A 15,754-nucleotide genomic window follows, 5' to 3' on the forward strand; every position below is an offset into this window, starting at 1 on the left:
CCACTCCAGCAACCCTCAGTTTGTTTCCTGAGATTAAGAATTCCTCATATCAGTGAGGTCATATGATACATGTCTTTCTCTGATTGACTTATTTCACTCAACATAACACTCTCCAGTTCCATCCACGTCATTGCAAATGGCAAGATTTCATTCCTTTTGATGGCTGCATAATATTCCATTGTATAAATATCTGACACATCTTTAAAGACATCTCAATTACTATAATCTCTTCTCAAGCCATTATTCCTTTTGTTAATGCTAGCAAAAATTTAAAAACATTATTGTCATGATAATATAAGCAATATTAAACACTTCTTGGCCATGAAAACCATAAATGAAAACTCTAATAAAAAGGAAAAATGAACAGACCTATCATTATTGTGTTTAATATTACACTGCACTTAAAACTACGTTTCTTTTTTTTTTAAGATTTATTTCTTTGAGAGAGAGAGAGAGAGGATACGCAGCAGGGTGGGGGGCAGAGGGAGAAAGAATCTTGAAGCAGACTCCCCACTGAGCGTGGAGCCTGCCGCTGGGCTCAATTCCAGCACCCCAAGATCATGACCTGAGCCAAAATCAAGAGTCGGCCTAACTTAACTGACTGAGCCACCCAGGCACCCCTAAAACATTTCCATGAGATTTGCAGTTGAGGCAGTCACATTGATAGAGCCTTATATTCCAAGCAAAGTGGAAGTTAGAATCTGTAAGTTAGGCATGTGGCACGTAGACAATTAAAACCAGTATCGTGCGGCTTCACCGACCTGTGGTTACACTGGTGGCTGCTAGTTGAGTTGCCCCACTCTTGCTTCTCTCTTTCTCCAATTCGGCCAAATCACTTTGACAACCAACTGGTACTTTTGAATCCAGGCCAGCTTGATTTGAGTGCAGTGTCTTGGATATGTCTACATGGAGACTCTGAAATGACACAGGCCAGAGTGATTGATTTCACAAGTAAATTATCAGTCCAAAATAAATGCTTCCTAGAGATATGACAAGGATAAACATTCATCATATGGCAAGTTATGTTTGTATATCTGAATCAGAACATTCTATATGTCAAAGTGACTTACAAATTACACTTTCATCAATATATTTTGGTAATCTAGGCATGGAATTTTTGAAATGATCTAAGTGACCAGAATAAGTCCTCTCAGACTCAGAAAATCATCTTCAAATCCCATTTGAGTATATCATTTTCTTCTTGTGAAACTTATGTTTTTCATTTAAAACATTTTCACTCAGTTTTTATTCTTATAGTTAAATTATCCAGCATTTCATTATATATCACATAATTGCACATTGTATAATGAAGAGGAGATTTCATTTCTACATTATCTGTAGGCTTTTTATAAAACAAATCATAACATCTACTCTAAATTAACTCACATTTTTATCAGCATTATGCAAACTTAACAAAGCTCCTCCAGTCAGTTTAAGAATAATATTCATCCTAACAATGAATTATTAAGGCACAACGTCAATGGACCTTAAAACACATCTCCCATATGAGAGATGTCATAGTGCTTGATGTTATACTGTCATATTGTACACTTCAAAAGAATCATCAGAGAGGAGCAAAAACTAAAGACCTAAGTGGAAAATTGAACTTTCTTCATATCCAAATTCAGACTAGAAATTTTTCAGTTTAAATATGGTTACATAATATTCAAAGATTCATACAGTCAAAGTTAGCCAGTCAACTTTGGCCATCCACATTAACCATTTTGGTTCCCTAAAGGATAGGATGATGAATCATTTTCCTTAAGTTCCTCCTACAGACTGTGTACAGCATTAAATTTATTAAAAGCTTCATTAAAAGCTTGAATCAAAGGCTTTTAAAGCTTGTAAAGGGCCAATAAGGAAATTATAGTCCATCATAACTAAATAATTGACCCAAATAAACAGAATGAATGGTGCTGAGCCTCAGGGATACGTCTCCCAACCCTTAGTCCAGTGCTCTTCCTGCCACTCTATAATCTATTTGTTCATTTATCCATTCAATGTGGTGGACTGATTGCACTGATGGCCCCAATTCTTCACCTCTCTCTGTCTCATGTCCTTTCCATGTAATTTTGCCATGCCCTCCTACTCTGACTTTTGAGTCATGATGTGACTTCTTCCGGATTAATAGAATATTGGCACATGTGAAACAGACAGAGACTTGAAAGATATTTGCACAATTAACTTCGGTCATTCTTGTCCTTTTACTATGCCATGCCTAGACTAGCCTGCTGGAGGTTGAGCAGGACAGAGAATAAGGTCAGGTTACCCTAGTCATCAGAGCTGAGACAACCAACAGCCGGTAGAAGCCGAGACATGTGGGTGAACCCAGCCTAGATCAGTTGAAACTAAGTCAGGTCAGCTGAAGTCCACAGCTGCATGGACTAAATAAATGTGGTTTTAGCTATATGCACTAAGTTTTTCTGGTAAGTATGCAGCATTGTGTGGCAATAAATAAATGATATCTCCAAGAGCCGTTAGAATTCTATAGAATCCCAGATACTGGGTATAGTATGAGAATACAAATGTAAATATGACATAGTCTCAGACTTTAAATTGTTCAAACATAATTTCTTAAATTGTTTAAGTGGAGAATTAAACTAGAGTGTGAGGGAGGCCTGGGTGCCTCAGTCAGTTAAGCGTCTGCCTTCGGCTCAGGTCATGATCTCAGGGTCCTGGGATCGAGCCCCGCATCGGGCTCCTTGCTCGGCCGGGAAACTGCCTCTCCCTCTGCCTGCTGCTCCCCCTGCTTGTGCTCTCTCTCTCTCTCTCTGTCACAAATAAATAAAATGTTTTAAAAAACAGAGTGTGGTAAGTCATTTGTAGATAATTCTCAAATTCCTTCTCTAATAACAAAAGATGGGATCCAGGTGATACTACAGAGGACAACTCAAAAGATCAGAGTTTGAATGTTGGTATTGACCAAAAACAAAACCACTACACCTGCTTATATTTGACTCTCCACCGTCAACAAAAATGTAAGTCCATCACTCAGTTTGAATTTTTAAATTTACTGTCAGGCCTGCCACATAGTTTGTCTTAGCACATAGCTTTGAAAAGAAGCAGATTCAACCAGCACTTAAGTACTTTCCTGATTTTGATGTTAGGTGCGTTTGGAAAATATATTATTATGTCAAATTATTAGATGACTAAATGTAAGGTCATGAAAACTACGTGTATTATAATATATCCCAGACTTCAAAGAAGAAACACAGAATTTAAATAAAGTTCTTAAACCTGAAATCTATAAAATGAAAGGCTGAGCAGATCAAGGCTGACTGTTTGATCCTAATGGGTCAAGTACTGCACAGGCTTGGTGCATCTTGGTGCAAATCTCTGGCAGATTGGGCATTTTATGAACACATTAGCATTTCATTAATTAAGAACCCCATTTTTCTAGAGGCACGCCCCACACTGGGGTCTCCTCTATCTAGTCAAGCCACGTCAAGTTTTCCAGTCTCTCCTTAGCTTTACTTGGTAGAGCCAGGCTCCTGTTCCGAGTCCTAATGTAAAGGGGGTAGATGTCTCTTAAGCTACCGACACTGCCATATTCTCTCAACCTTGTTTACTTATAGTCAGCCCCTCCCTCCAGTTCCCTGGTTCTTCAAACCATTCATAGGTATTGATTTCCCCCACAGTGCTCCATTCTTCACTGCCCAATTTCCTTCCATTAAGCATCAATCCCTTCCTCTTTCTCTCTCTTCTTTCTTATCCCTTAGATTCCTCCACGGTGCCTTCAGAACTTTGCTCTGTAGTTTGCAATTTTCACTACATATCCAACTTTGTTTCAGAACATTGTTTCTACCTCCCTACCTTGAGTAAAATTCCATTCTCCACTGAGGACAGCACTTCTCCTGCAAACAAAGATGGCTGTTTATTCCTCCACACCCTAACACCCTCAGGTTGATGATATTCTTGCCCATTGTACTGTCCATTGCACCTTTGCCTCCTTGCTAAAAAAACCCCTGCTGCTTTGATATTTCTGCCAGATAGCTATGCTCCATCTCCCCTCTTGCTGGAACCATCCATCTACTAACCTCTAGTCACAATCCATCCTTCATAAAAAGACTGGATTGTTGTTTTCCCTTCCAGCCCCATGATCCTGGTTGATGTTCACATCTACACAGACATTCTACTCAACACCCTGACTGGATCTCTTTATTAAAATGAACTTTCCATTTCTCTACCTTAGACTTTCACTCCCAGAGTCACACCTGAAACCTGTCATAACAACCTTTTCCATCTCCAAAATCACTAAGTGTGTTCCTCTCTCACCTAATCTCCTATCACTTATTGTCTATAGTTCAGCCAAGCTCCCATCTCCAACACTGCTTTTTCCACGAGGACAGTTCTTGGATCTCAATGGAATCCGAGCTCCACTGACCCCTCTGCTTTCTCTATATACACCAGTCTTCTAGGCTCATTTCCCTTTGTTCTCTACACAGCATCTGTCCCAGTTTGAAAACTTCGATCTGGCCAGCAGTGTGTCAGACTTTATCCTGCTTTACCCTTCATTTGACATGTCTAGTCACTCCCTTTCCTTGGCTTTGGTGTCCCTACTACCCCTCTGACTACTCATTCTTAGTCCCCTTTGTTGGTTTAACCTTCTTTACCTAAACACTGACTGTTAAGACTTTCTCAAAGTTTTGTTATTGACCCAGTTTTCTTTGTCATCCTGGATAATTCCAACAATCACATGGCTTAATTTACTGCCTATGTATTTATGACTCCAGGGGTGAGGAGAGATTTATTAAATGAGATGACTATGGGCTTGTGTGCCATGATCAGCACTCTAGATTCCGATTCTAATGTCCTTTAACTCTACAGTTCCACCATTCTTCCTTCCTATCTTAAGGCTTAGCTCTTCTGTTTGCCTAGAACATTCTTCACAAATTCTTCCTCCTTAATTTTACTAAGTCTCAAATTCCTGCAGGTTTTCCCTCACCATGTAGTGTTTAGCCAGCACCTTTGTTCTCTAGTCTTTGAGTACCTTGTAGTTCTACTGTGATGCAGTTTTCACAATATAATTAAATAATACCTGGTTTAGTGTTTAATGTCTATCTCTCTGGTTAAAATATAAACCCACTGAGAATAAGGACTATGCCTGTCCTATTCATTGTTCTTAGTCCTTATCTCAGTCCTTTTTTTTATTTTTTAAAGATTTTACTTATTTGTTTGAGAGAGAGCACAAGTGGGGGGAGGGGCAGAGGGAGAGGAAGAAGCAGACTCCTCTCTGAGCAGGGAACACATGTAGGACTTAATCCCAGGACCCCAGGATCAGGACCTGAGACGAAGGCAGACGCTTAACCTACTGAGCCACCGAGGCGCCCCATCTCAGTGTTTTAAATATAGCAGGTATTAAATAACTACATACTAAATTAATGGAGAAATGCATGAATAAATACAGACTTGTATGACTTTTTCTTTGGCTAGCTTATCAATGGCTACAACATAGTCACATGTTTATATGTTAGAAGTGATATGCAGTCACTTTTAACAGTAATACTTAATATGTATTTGAAAGGAACACATATTTTACTTGTTTTATTTATTAAAAAATACACATTACAAATTTTGTGGTTTTAAATAAATTCACTGTTGCAATCATTGCAAACACTATAGTTATACAGTATCCCATATATATCTATGGCTCAAGTTAGACCGGTTACTATCTGTGATAATTATAAATCAAAGAATGATTATATTAGGGAAATTGAGAACTTAGTATGTACACCCAGCGGCCCCATATTCCCTAGGCATGAAATTGTGACCTGACAATAATGGAAGAAATAAAACTCTGTCAGGTACTGCTTCAACAATGTCAAGCCTTCAACCTGAAGATCAGGTCCAGAGGAAAATGAGAAAAATAAAAGGTGTGCAAAGAATAGAGAGGAACACAGATAAATTTGAACCGGCATGCATCAGGCCTTTCTGACCACTCTATAGGTGTAGTTCAAAGATATACTGTTTCTTTTGTGTAATTTCCACTTAACTTGTCATTGAAAATGAGTCATTATAATCACGTCTGCTAATACAAAATGGCTATTAAATTATTTTTCATGTTATTCTTAGCTTGTACTTTGTATATTGCTTTTAGGGTTCCCACTGAAAGCAATGATCCAATTACAAGACACTGAATATTTTTCTTATGAACAAAGAAAGGAACAAATAAATATTACCCAAAAAAGTATTTTCTTTCTTCATATCCATCTTTCATCTCACACCTAAGACCATGTTGGTGGGGAAAAAATCATCCTTTTCCAAACAATTCATTGAGATTCCTGGTTCATGATTACATTCATTCGTGTCCCTTCTCCCCAAGGGCGAGGCTCATTTTTCTTTAGAAAGTCACACAGGGCCTGTCTTGGCCCAGGGACTAAACATCATTCACATTTTAAACAACAGGAAGTATCCCAGATAACATACTTTACTTTTTACTTGGTAAAAAAAAAAAAAAAATCAATCACTCTCCTAACGGACTAAAAAAAAAGCATCCTTTTCTCTGCTTATATAAACAACACAGCCTGCACTTTTTCACTTCAGAAAAGTGAATTCAAGGGATACGTGGGAAGACATTTCAAGTGATATTTGGGAAGAAATTTCCCATTAAGTAACTTTCTTCCTCAGAATTAAATTATACTTAAGAACAGTATTAACAGTAATTCAGAAGCTACACATCAAAATACATAAATGAAGTTCCAAATCCAATCATAAGAAACAGGTTTGCATATTCAAATTATCATTCCAGGAGAACATGTAATCCTCTATGCCATCTGTCTTTTAGTGTGTGTGTGTGTGTGTGTGTGTGTGTGTGTGTGTCTTCTCTTTTGTTTGTTATATGGTTGAATCACCATAAATAATTCAGAAGGTTATTAAGTGGTTTAAAAAAACTAATAAATTTCTCATTGTGCATTATAAAGACCCAATTAAATGGAGGCAAATGTTTGGTTTTTCTGAGGAAAATATTTAAACAAGCAAGAATCTAAACTGAAAAGTAATTTGAAGTTGATCATCCATATAATCAGTCCTCTCTTTCAGACAATAATCTGAGGTTTCATCAAATCATCCATCTATACCAAGAACCTGCCTTTTATGCAGAATATCTTCTTTATACCACCTGCAAGAGAGTCCCTTTGAGCTTGTTCCACCCAATCACCACAAAGCATCCTTGACACCTTTCCTGTCCCTTGCAGCCTTAGGGGGTTTTCCCAAAGCTGTGGTTGGCAGGCCTCATTTCATCAGCCCATCAGAAGCCCACTACCACCTCTCCCACTCTTCCCGGAGTTCCAGGCTGTGGCCCTCCCATGGGAGACTCTTTGCTGGTATCCCTTACCTCTTCAGCAGGGCTTTCCCCCCCTCAACCATGCACACCTTCTTCAAATGGGACCATGCTGGCTGGACTCTGAGCTGGCAGCTAACTGGGGACCTCAGCAATAACAGGTGCTTACATGTGGCTTGATACTTAGACACTCTCGGCCCAGTTGTAGTGAACAAGTAGGACAGATCCCTCTCTCCCCTGCTGCAAGTACCACCAGAAGTTCAGGACATTGAAGAGTTGGGGTTTTCTATCTGCCCTGCCCTTTCCCTTGGATCAGAGAAGAGGCAATTGGTCCATGAAAAAGAAATATGCCTGTATCTGCTTCCCTAGCTGTTCTGATTAAAAAAAAAAAAAAAGACAACTTTCCATCTCAGCCCTTCAAGAACTTCTTCTACCTGCTGAACTTACTGGGACTAGATCCAAGAAAATAAATCCCTCCCTGCTGGAACTGTTAGAGATTACATCAGGCATCATATATCAAAGATTGTACTATGCTCTCTGGGAAAGAAATCATTTATTAGTTAAGACTCTTTTAAACCTTCATTTTTAAAGGCATTTTTCCAGAACATATTATGTATTAAAGAGAGATATTATAAGTGTGTATATATTTCAGTTGCTTCTTCCTCCATCTTCCCTGCTGAAAACAGGGAACTAGACAATTTGACATCTAGAAGTCCCAGCATCCTGATTTGATGTTGATTTGACCACCCTCTTGGGAAAAAGCAAATTCTAGCTCATGAGAGCAGGAGGAACTCAATATAATCACACACTTTGTTTGACTTAAACAAGTTTAAGAATTTTTCTTTAGAGTACTCAGGGTAAAGAATCTCTTCACACCCTTTTGTCAAGCTCAATTCAATCTGCTTCTTGCTATTCTAATCTTCTATAAATTTAGCCAAAAATGAAATGGACACTTGAAGCAAGGCTTAACCAATATATCTTTATTTGAAAATGAGGCCAGAAGAGACAGCTAATCTGTACATTTGTTAATCTTAAGGAGATAAATGAGAAGTCTGGCTGCCCTCAAGCCCTCAAAGATGTTAGCGATGTCACTCCAGATAATGGACAAGCATGCCAAAGGGTTTGCTATTTTAGAGCTGCTATGGCAAGTGCATCCCCTACAAAATACCAAGGTCAGCTTACTTATAATGATTCATGGACACTGGAATAATTCTGAATATAAATAAATTCTCTTCTTTCTTCTTATTTTGCCTTTCTGCAAATTATAAAATTAATTCACATGACTATTGTTATAACTTTCATAGCTCCTATTTTAATTAGAAAATTGTAACTCTTAGACACTGTGGGGGCAATCTGTGGCCAAAGGACAGGAAAATTAATCTTGGTTTGAGTTACAGAAACAGAAATTACAGTAGAATGAAGTATGTGACATGTTTTTTGTTTAGATTAGTTTTTCGTGAAATTAGTTTTTAATCAGTAGACATATGAAGAGCATTTGAAAAGTGTCCAGCAGAACAACACTTGCTGCAGATGGCAGATGGGAACTGCAGTGTACCATATAATAGCTCTGTATCTAGGAAGAGGATTCTAAATTCATTTCTTAAAAATTATATTTGAAATCATTTTAACCTTCTGGGTATGAAAACACAGACTTCCATATATGTCTCTGAAAGGTATCTATCCTGGCAACCTGATGTAAAACACTGGCACATTATTATTTGAGCTAGAAATGATTTTGATGAGTATGATTAATCTCACTCTTTAAGTATTCCCATTATATGAAATGTTAAATGGCATGTGTGCTACTGAAGTGTTGCTAAAATGTAAAAATCTCATGCTGTTATGAACAGGTGTCTAACACAGGATGTAGTCCTTGAAGGTTGCTTCCCACCTCTTCACCTCAACTCAAGCTTGGCAACATTTCCTCGAAACTCTTTCCCATGAAGGCTGCCCTTCTGACTTCTTCCAAATCAGACACCCAATTCCCCATGTCCTTTGTCAAGCACTGACTGACACTACCATTTCACACCTTCTCTAAATTTCTACAGAACCCTGGCCTGACCCTTTAGTCATCTCCGGGATCCCACTTTGCTCATAATGCGCTCTTTGGCTCACGTCCTCCTCTCTGTCATTCCTCTACAAACATCAGAAGACCTTAACATTCACATGTCTGTGGAACATTTTTCCTACTCTTTTTTAGCCTCTTGTAAGTACAATTGGAACTTGGACCTCATTGTCCCTCAGAACTGCTCCATCATCCTTCTGGATTTTATCATACTCCTCTGTGCTCATACTCTCTCAACACTGTTCATCCCTCTCAATCTTCAATTCATTTCTGCCTCTCAGCCTCCTTACCTCACTTTGTCTCTCCACCCAAGGGGTCCTTAGAACCTCTTTGTTATCAATTTTCTCATTGTGGTTATAAGATCCTCACTTTCCACTCTACTCTCATTGCCAATCCTCCAAAGACTGCTTACTGCTGATAATTTTTTTTAAAAAAGGCTTATAATTTTCCCATTTGTCTCTAACAAATTTATGTTGCCTGGTGATATCTAGGTCCTCAAGTTTGCCCAGTTATCTACGGATCTCTGTTTCAGTTCCTTGTGAGGGGTCTAAAGACAATATTTCAATTTTTTTTTCCTCTTTCAGCAAGCTCACAGTCACAGCGTGGCATTTCTCAATCTTAGGAAGTTCTTGAATCATGTAATTGATTGAGATTGTGGCCATCTGAAATCAATTCTCACAGCTTTCCCTGTCTCGTCTTCGAAATGCATTTGATCTCTCATCTTTCTTACGAAGGGTCCTGTCCTCTTTCTTAAGTCAGTGCCTCCTCCTTTGACTGTGACATTCCCCCTACTCCCCCGTTCACTTAATCAATTACTCTGCCCACTTGCACTGTATTCTCTGACCCTGCTCTCCATTGCCTCATTCATTTTCTGCCAAGCTTCAGTAAGAGTAAACTATTCTTACTGCTCTTTTTCTTTCCCTCCCACTCAATTATTATCTGGGTATTTACGGAGTGCAGTCTGGTTTCTGTTCTTACCACTTGACTGAAAATATTTTCACGAATAACTTTTTAGCCATCAGTCATAAATCCCATGGCCTTTTCTCAGACCTCACAGTTCCTGAGATTTCTGCTGAACGTCACTCTGATAACCATCTCATCATCTGAAAAAAAAAAAATTTTCCCCTCAATCTCCAGTAACACTATTCTCTCATCTTTCTTTTATCCCTTGGATCCTTATTCACCCATATGTTTTGCCATTTTTTCTCTTTCCTGCCAACCTCTAAATCAGTGATCTCTGAACCATTCTGATTACATGTTCCTAAGAAAAACCTGAAGCATAAAACATAAATGCCACACATGTATATATACATAAAATTATGTATGTGTGTACTCTACTAACATATATGTAATTATGTTCATTTACTCTACTAATACATCATGTGCATTATAAAACAAACTCAAAGTAGAAATTTTAAAATAATAAAGTTGATTAAAGTTGAAGTAAAAATATTTTAAGCAAAATTATTTATTACTAATATTGAGAAAATGGTTGAATCATGTCATTATTTTTTAAATCTTGATTTAACACTTTCTGATACAGCAATTCAGTTTTTTATTTCATAATTCAGTTGATTGATATACTGAGGTTTAATGGCCGTCACTGCTAAAAATGATACTTCTTCACAAAGATACATGGATCCAAATGGAAAAAGTACATTGTTAGTTGCTCTAAGTCATGATACATCTTTTCAATGATGACTACTAATTTTGCAAAGATATTGTTGAAATTGGCTAGTAAATTCCTATCTTCCTTGATGTCAAAGTGATAGTTAATTAACTAATATTTTAACTACTGGATTTTTAAAATTATTTGAGAGAGAGAGAGAGCGCGCAAGCACTTGAGCAGGGGGAGGGGCAGAGGAAGAAGGAGACAGAATCCACAAGCGGACTCCCCAGCTGAGTGCAGAGCCTGATGCGGGGTTCAATCACAGGACCCCAAGATCATGACCTGAGTGGAAATCAAGAGTCAGCCACTTAACCAACTGAGCCACCCAGGTGCCCCTAACTATGGGATTTAAAACACACTGAAATTCTGTGGAAGAATTTATAAATGATTAGAAATTTTGTTTGCAAGTTTTTAAAGTCCGCAAAATGAGAAGTTACATTGTTTTCAGCAATGGAAGCATATGACATCAGAAATATTTTAAAACAATCCATTTTGAAAATATTTTATATAGGATGATTCTTTTGTTACAGCTATTTTTGCTCCTTTTGACTGAAGGGCCAGCTCAAGTACCTATGTGAGCATTCCTCTGGGTGGCAGACTACTGAAAGGCACTTGCGGATTAGGTAGACAAATGTGAACGCTCACCCTTTTGAAAAATAAATCTTTTTTTAAAAAAGATTTTTATTTATTTATACGAGAGAGAGAGAGAGAGCACATGAGAGAGGGGAGGGTCAGAGGGAGAAGCAGACTTCCCGCCAAGCAGGGAGCCCGATGCGGGACTCGATCCCGGGACTCCAGGATCATGACCTGAGCCGAAGGCAGTTGCTTAACCAACTGAGCCACCCAGGCGCCCCCCAAAATAAATCTTAATATTAGCACATCTTTAATTTGGGGGAAAATGATTTGTCATAAGACAATCAGCAAATCTTTAAATGGTACAAAAGAGTACCACAGTTATTCCTCATCTCACAAAGTATCATGAGGATCCTACTATATTTTATACTTTTATTTCTATAAATTAACCTCATATTTACAACATCGTTCAGAACTTTGTAAACTTCTGGCTACAATTTCTTTGCTTTAGTAACTTGCCTATAACGACACAGGGAATACATTTCATAGGTGGAGTCATGCTGTTAATCTCCCTTTAGAATCACTTTTTTTTTTTTTTAAAGATCTTATTTATTTATTTGACAGAAAGAGAGACAGCGAGAGAGGGAACACAAGCAGGGGGAGTGGGAGAGGGAGAAGCAGGCTCCCCACTGAGCCCGGAGCCCAATGTGGGACTCGATCCCAGGACCCTGGGACCATGACCAGAGCCGAAGGCAGACGCTTAACCAACTGAGCCACCCAGGCACCCCAAATTCTTTTTTTTTTTTAAGATTTTTATTTAAGTTTTTTGACAGAGAGAGACACAGCGAGAGAGGGAACACAAGCAGGGGGAGTGGGAGAGGAAGAAGCAGGCTCCCCGCAGAGCAGGGAGCCCGATGCGGGACTCGATCCCAGGACCCTGGGATCATGACCTGAGCCGAAGGCAGACGCTCAACGACTGAGCCACCCAGGCGCCCCTAGAATCACTTTTAAAAGTCCAGACAGCACCATTGCTTTACCAGTACAACCAGTAGCTGTCCGGACTCGGTTCATCCAGAAGGCGATGCTGGTGCTAAAGAGGTCATTAAGGGATAGAAGAGTGGTTTCTCCAATGCACTAAAAAAATACTTCATGGATTTTATTACTGAAGCATAATCTAGCAAAGACAATAAACACATATGTTGGGAAAAAACTGAGCTCTCATACACCTCTGCAGAAAATCTCCCTTACTGAGTCACTTGTTCATACAAATAATTGTGACAGCTAACATTTATTTTGCGCTCACCAAGTGCCAGGTACCATTTTATGCCTGTTATGTATATGAGCTTATTGAACTCTTCAGCATTTCTTTCCCAAGCACCTTCCAAGAGTATTTTCAGAAAAAGAAATGGTTTTTGTTTTTCACCATATTGCTTCTTTGTATCATTTTAGCCGTTTTTAGGAAGGACTGGTATACTTAATAATATGTAGTTTTTTTTCTTTATCTCTATTTAAAAAACTCAAAGGAGTTGAACATTAATTTGAGTGAGGTTTAAATGTAATGAGGTACTGGATTGGTTATAACATAATTATAAACAGCAATGAAAAAGTGTAGATAATTGTCTTCATATTCTTTTTGCTTAGTTTGAAAATATATTGTTAATCGTGAAGGCTTCATTTTCCTAGTTGCTAACATCACATAACACAGTATAAACTATGGTGAAATTCACTGTCACTGAGAGTATTTGTAAATCTTCATTTCAACTGTCTTGAAAATTTCAAATTTTTGGCTGACATCTTGATGGGTATGATTAGTTCATCTTCTTGTACTTTTTTCCTCCTAATGTGGCTGATGGAGAAAGACGAGAAGTGTGAAAATTGTCAGTTCTACTTTTCTTTTTTTATCACTGTTGCCTTTTGCTCATATTATAAATACAATATTTTAATAAATTTATCTTCTGAAGTATGAAGTACTTTTAGAAAAAGGCACAAATAATGATAGCGCAATGACTTGATACACATTGAATGCACCTATGTAACTACTACCTAGATTGGAAGTAGAATATTAATAGGCTCCCACCAGCTCCATCATACCTTAGCCCGTCACATTTCCAACGCCTCTTCCCCAAAGCTAACCAGGATCCTGACTTCTAATATCATAGATTAGATTTCTCTCTGGTTTGGAAGTTTTATATACTTTAAATCATAGAGTATATTCTCTTTTGTGTCCGGCTTCTTTCTTTTTATCCCTAATGTCAGAGTATTCCATTGTATGAATACACCAAAATTTATTTATCTGCTCTACTACTGAAGAACATTTGAGTTGTTTCCAATTTTTAGCTATTATAAAAAACGCTGCTATGAATATTTCTATACATGTGTTTTTGTACACATATGTACACATTTTTTTCACATACACATATGTTTCTGTAAGCATTTAATTGTTGGGTCATAGCAGGTACGTATGCCCGGCTGTAGGAGACTCCACAAAGTGGTTTTCCAGAATATATTCTCACCGGGAGTACATAAACTTCCAGTTTCTCCACAATCTTGCTATGATTTGTACTGTCAGTCTTTTTAATTAATCATTCTATGATTCTATAGTATTACCTCATCGTGGTTTCCATTTACATTTCCCAGATGACAAGATTAAGTAGTTTTTCAATGTTTTATGGGTCATTGTGAGACACCAATTTTGTGAAGTAACTATCCAAGTATTTTGCCCATTTTCTTCATTGTGCTGTCTGTATTTTTGTCATTAATTGGTAAAAGTTCTTTATGTATTTGAATACAAGTCCTTTTTAATACCCTTTATCTGTTTTGCAAGTAAGCCTCCCCACTTTGTAGCTGCTTTTTCACTTTCTTAATGGTGTCCTTAATAGTATAATCTTTAATTGATGGGGCTTTTAGTATTTTTTAAAAATACTTGTCCATTTTGTCGATTCAATTTTGCTTAAAGTAGAAAATACAATTTGTAAACACCTTGACCAGGCTCACTGAATCTACAGCACAGTGCAATACTCTCAAATGAAGGGTGCCTAGTCAGGGTCCCATCTTCAGAGATACTCACTCTCTCTGGAAACAAAAATAAGATCCAGTGGCCAGAACTGTTCTATATTTTGAGGTAACAATGATCATCAACAGCTTCTAACTTTATTAAAAAAATCAACCAGATGCTGTGTATCTCCTGATAGAAAATACACAGCACTCATTATAGAGTAGTTTTCCCAGAAATTCAAACCTCAATCTATCAAGCTTCAAAATTTAACTATCAATTCACAGCAAAACAAGTCAGAAGGATATCTCAGTAGGAAGCAACTCACAGGCAAAACAACTCTAGAATATATAACATAAAGAATATGTATTTTCTAGAATATATGGCATGTGACAGACCAGGAAAGAAACTGATAGACAAAAATCATATGTGAAGTATGAGAAACTGAGGAATAGAAGGTGTCTGGAAAACAGCAAAGTGCACTAAAACATAACAGTCCAGTTTCTACACAAATTGCTCTAAATAGCTTGCAAAAGAAAAACCATTTCCACTCCTCCTCACTGGCAACCACAATCAGCAGAATTCATGTTTTGGGAAACTCTATAGAAGGAAGCCAGTTTCTCCAACAAATATGAAAAAAATAGGAAGAATTCCATACATTAAAAGAGACTTAAAACGTGTCATTCAACTGCAATGTGTGTAACTTACTTAGATCCTGATTCAAACTGTAAGAAGACATTTATGAAACAACCAGGCAAATCTGAATTCTAATATGATATGTGATATCCTTAAGGAATTATTGCTAATGTTTTCAAGTATGATAACTATACTGTTTGTTTTAAGAATCCCTACCTTTCAGAGGTATCCAATGAATTATTTCCTTATAGAATTAAATGGAAATGATGTCTGCTTTTGTCTTCTCCCCAAAATATCCAGTGGGGCTGAATAGTGAGGGATATAGGTAGAACAAAATTAGTCTTGAGTTGATAGTTGATGAAGTTGGGTGCTGGATGTCTGCAGGTTCATTATGCTATCCTACCTTTGTATGTACTTGAAATTTTTCAGGATAAAAAGTTAAAAAATAGCTTGGCCTGACTTGAGATCAAGACAATAGCAGACTTATGTACAATGTGAGGACACATAAAAAATATACTGTATTGCAGAAATTAGGCTATA

At 37.7% G+C, this 15,754-nt stretch overlaps 1 protein-coding gene across 2 annotated transcripts in view; it reads right to left on the reverse strand.

Annotated features, from left to right (window-relative positions):
- Window positions 1-15,754, reverse strand: part of THEMIS (thymocyte selection associated) — a 188,124-nt gene that overhangs the window by 13,209 nt on the left and 159,161 nt on the right. For both annotated transcript variants that reach the window (XM_081828976.1, XM_081828974.1), the window contains one exon: window positions 762-915. In XM_081828976.1, coding sequence (XP_081685102.1) covers window positions 762-915 — 154 coding nt within the window. The remainder of the gene's footprint in view (window positions 1-761; window positions 916-15,754) is intronic.

Source organism: Leptonychotes weddellii, chromosome 8 (genome assembly GCF_054177405.1).
Source record: "Leptonychotes weddellii isolate Sample4059 chromosome 8, ASM5417740v2, whole genome shotgun sequence".
Taxonomy (NCBI): domain Eukaryota; kingdom Metazoa; phylum Chordata; class Mammalia; order Carnivora; family Phocidae; genus Leptonychotes; species Leptonychotes weddellii.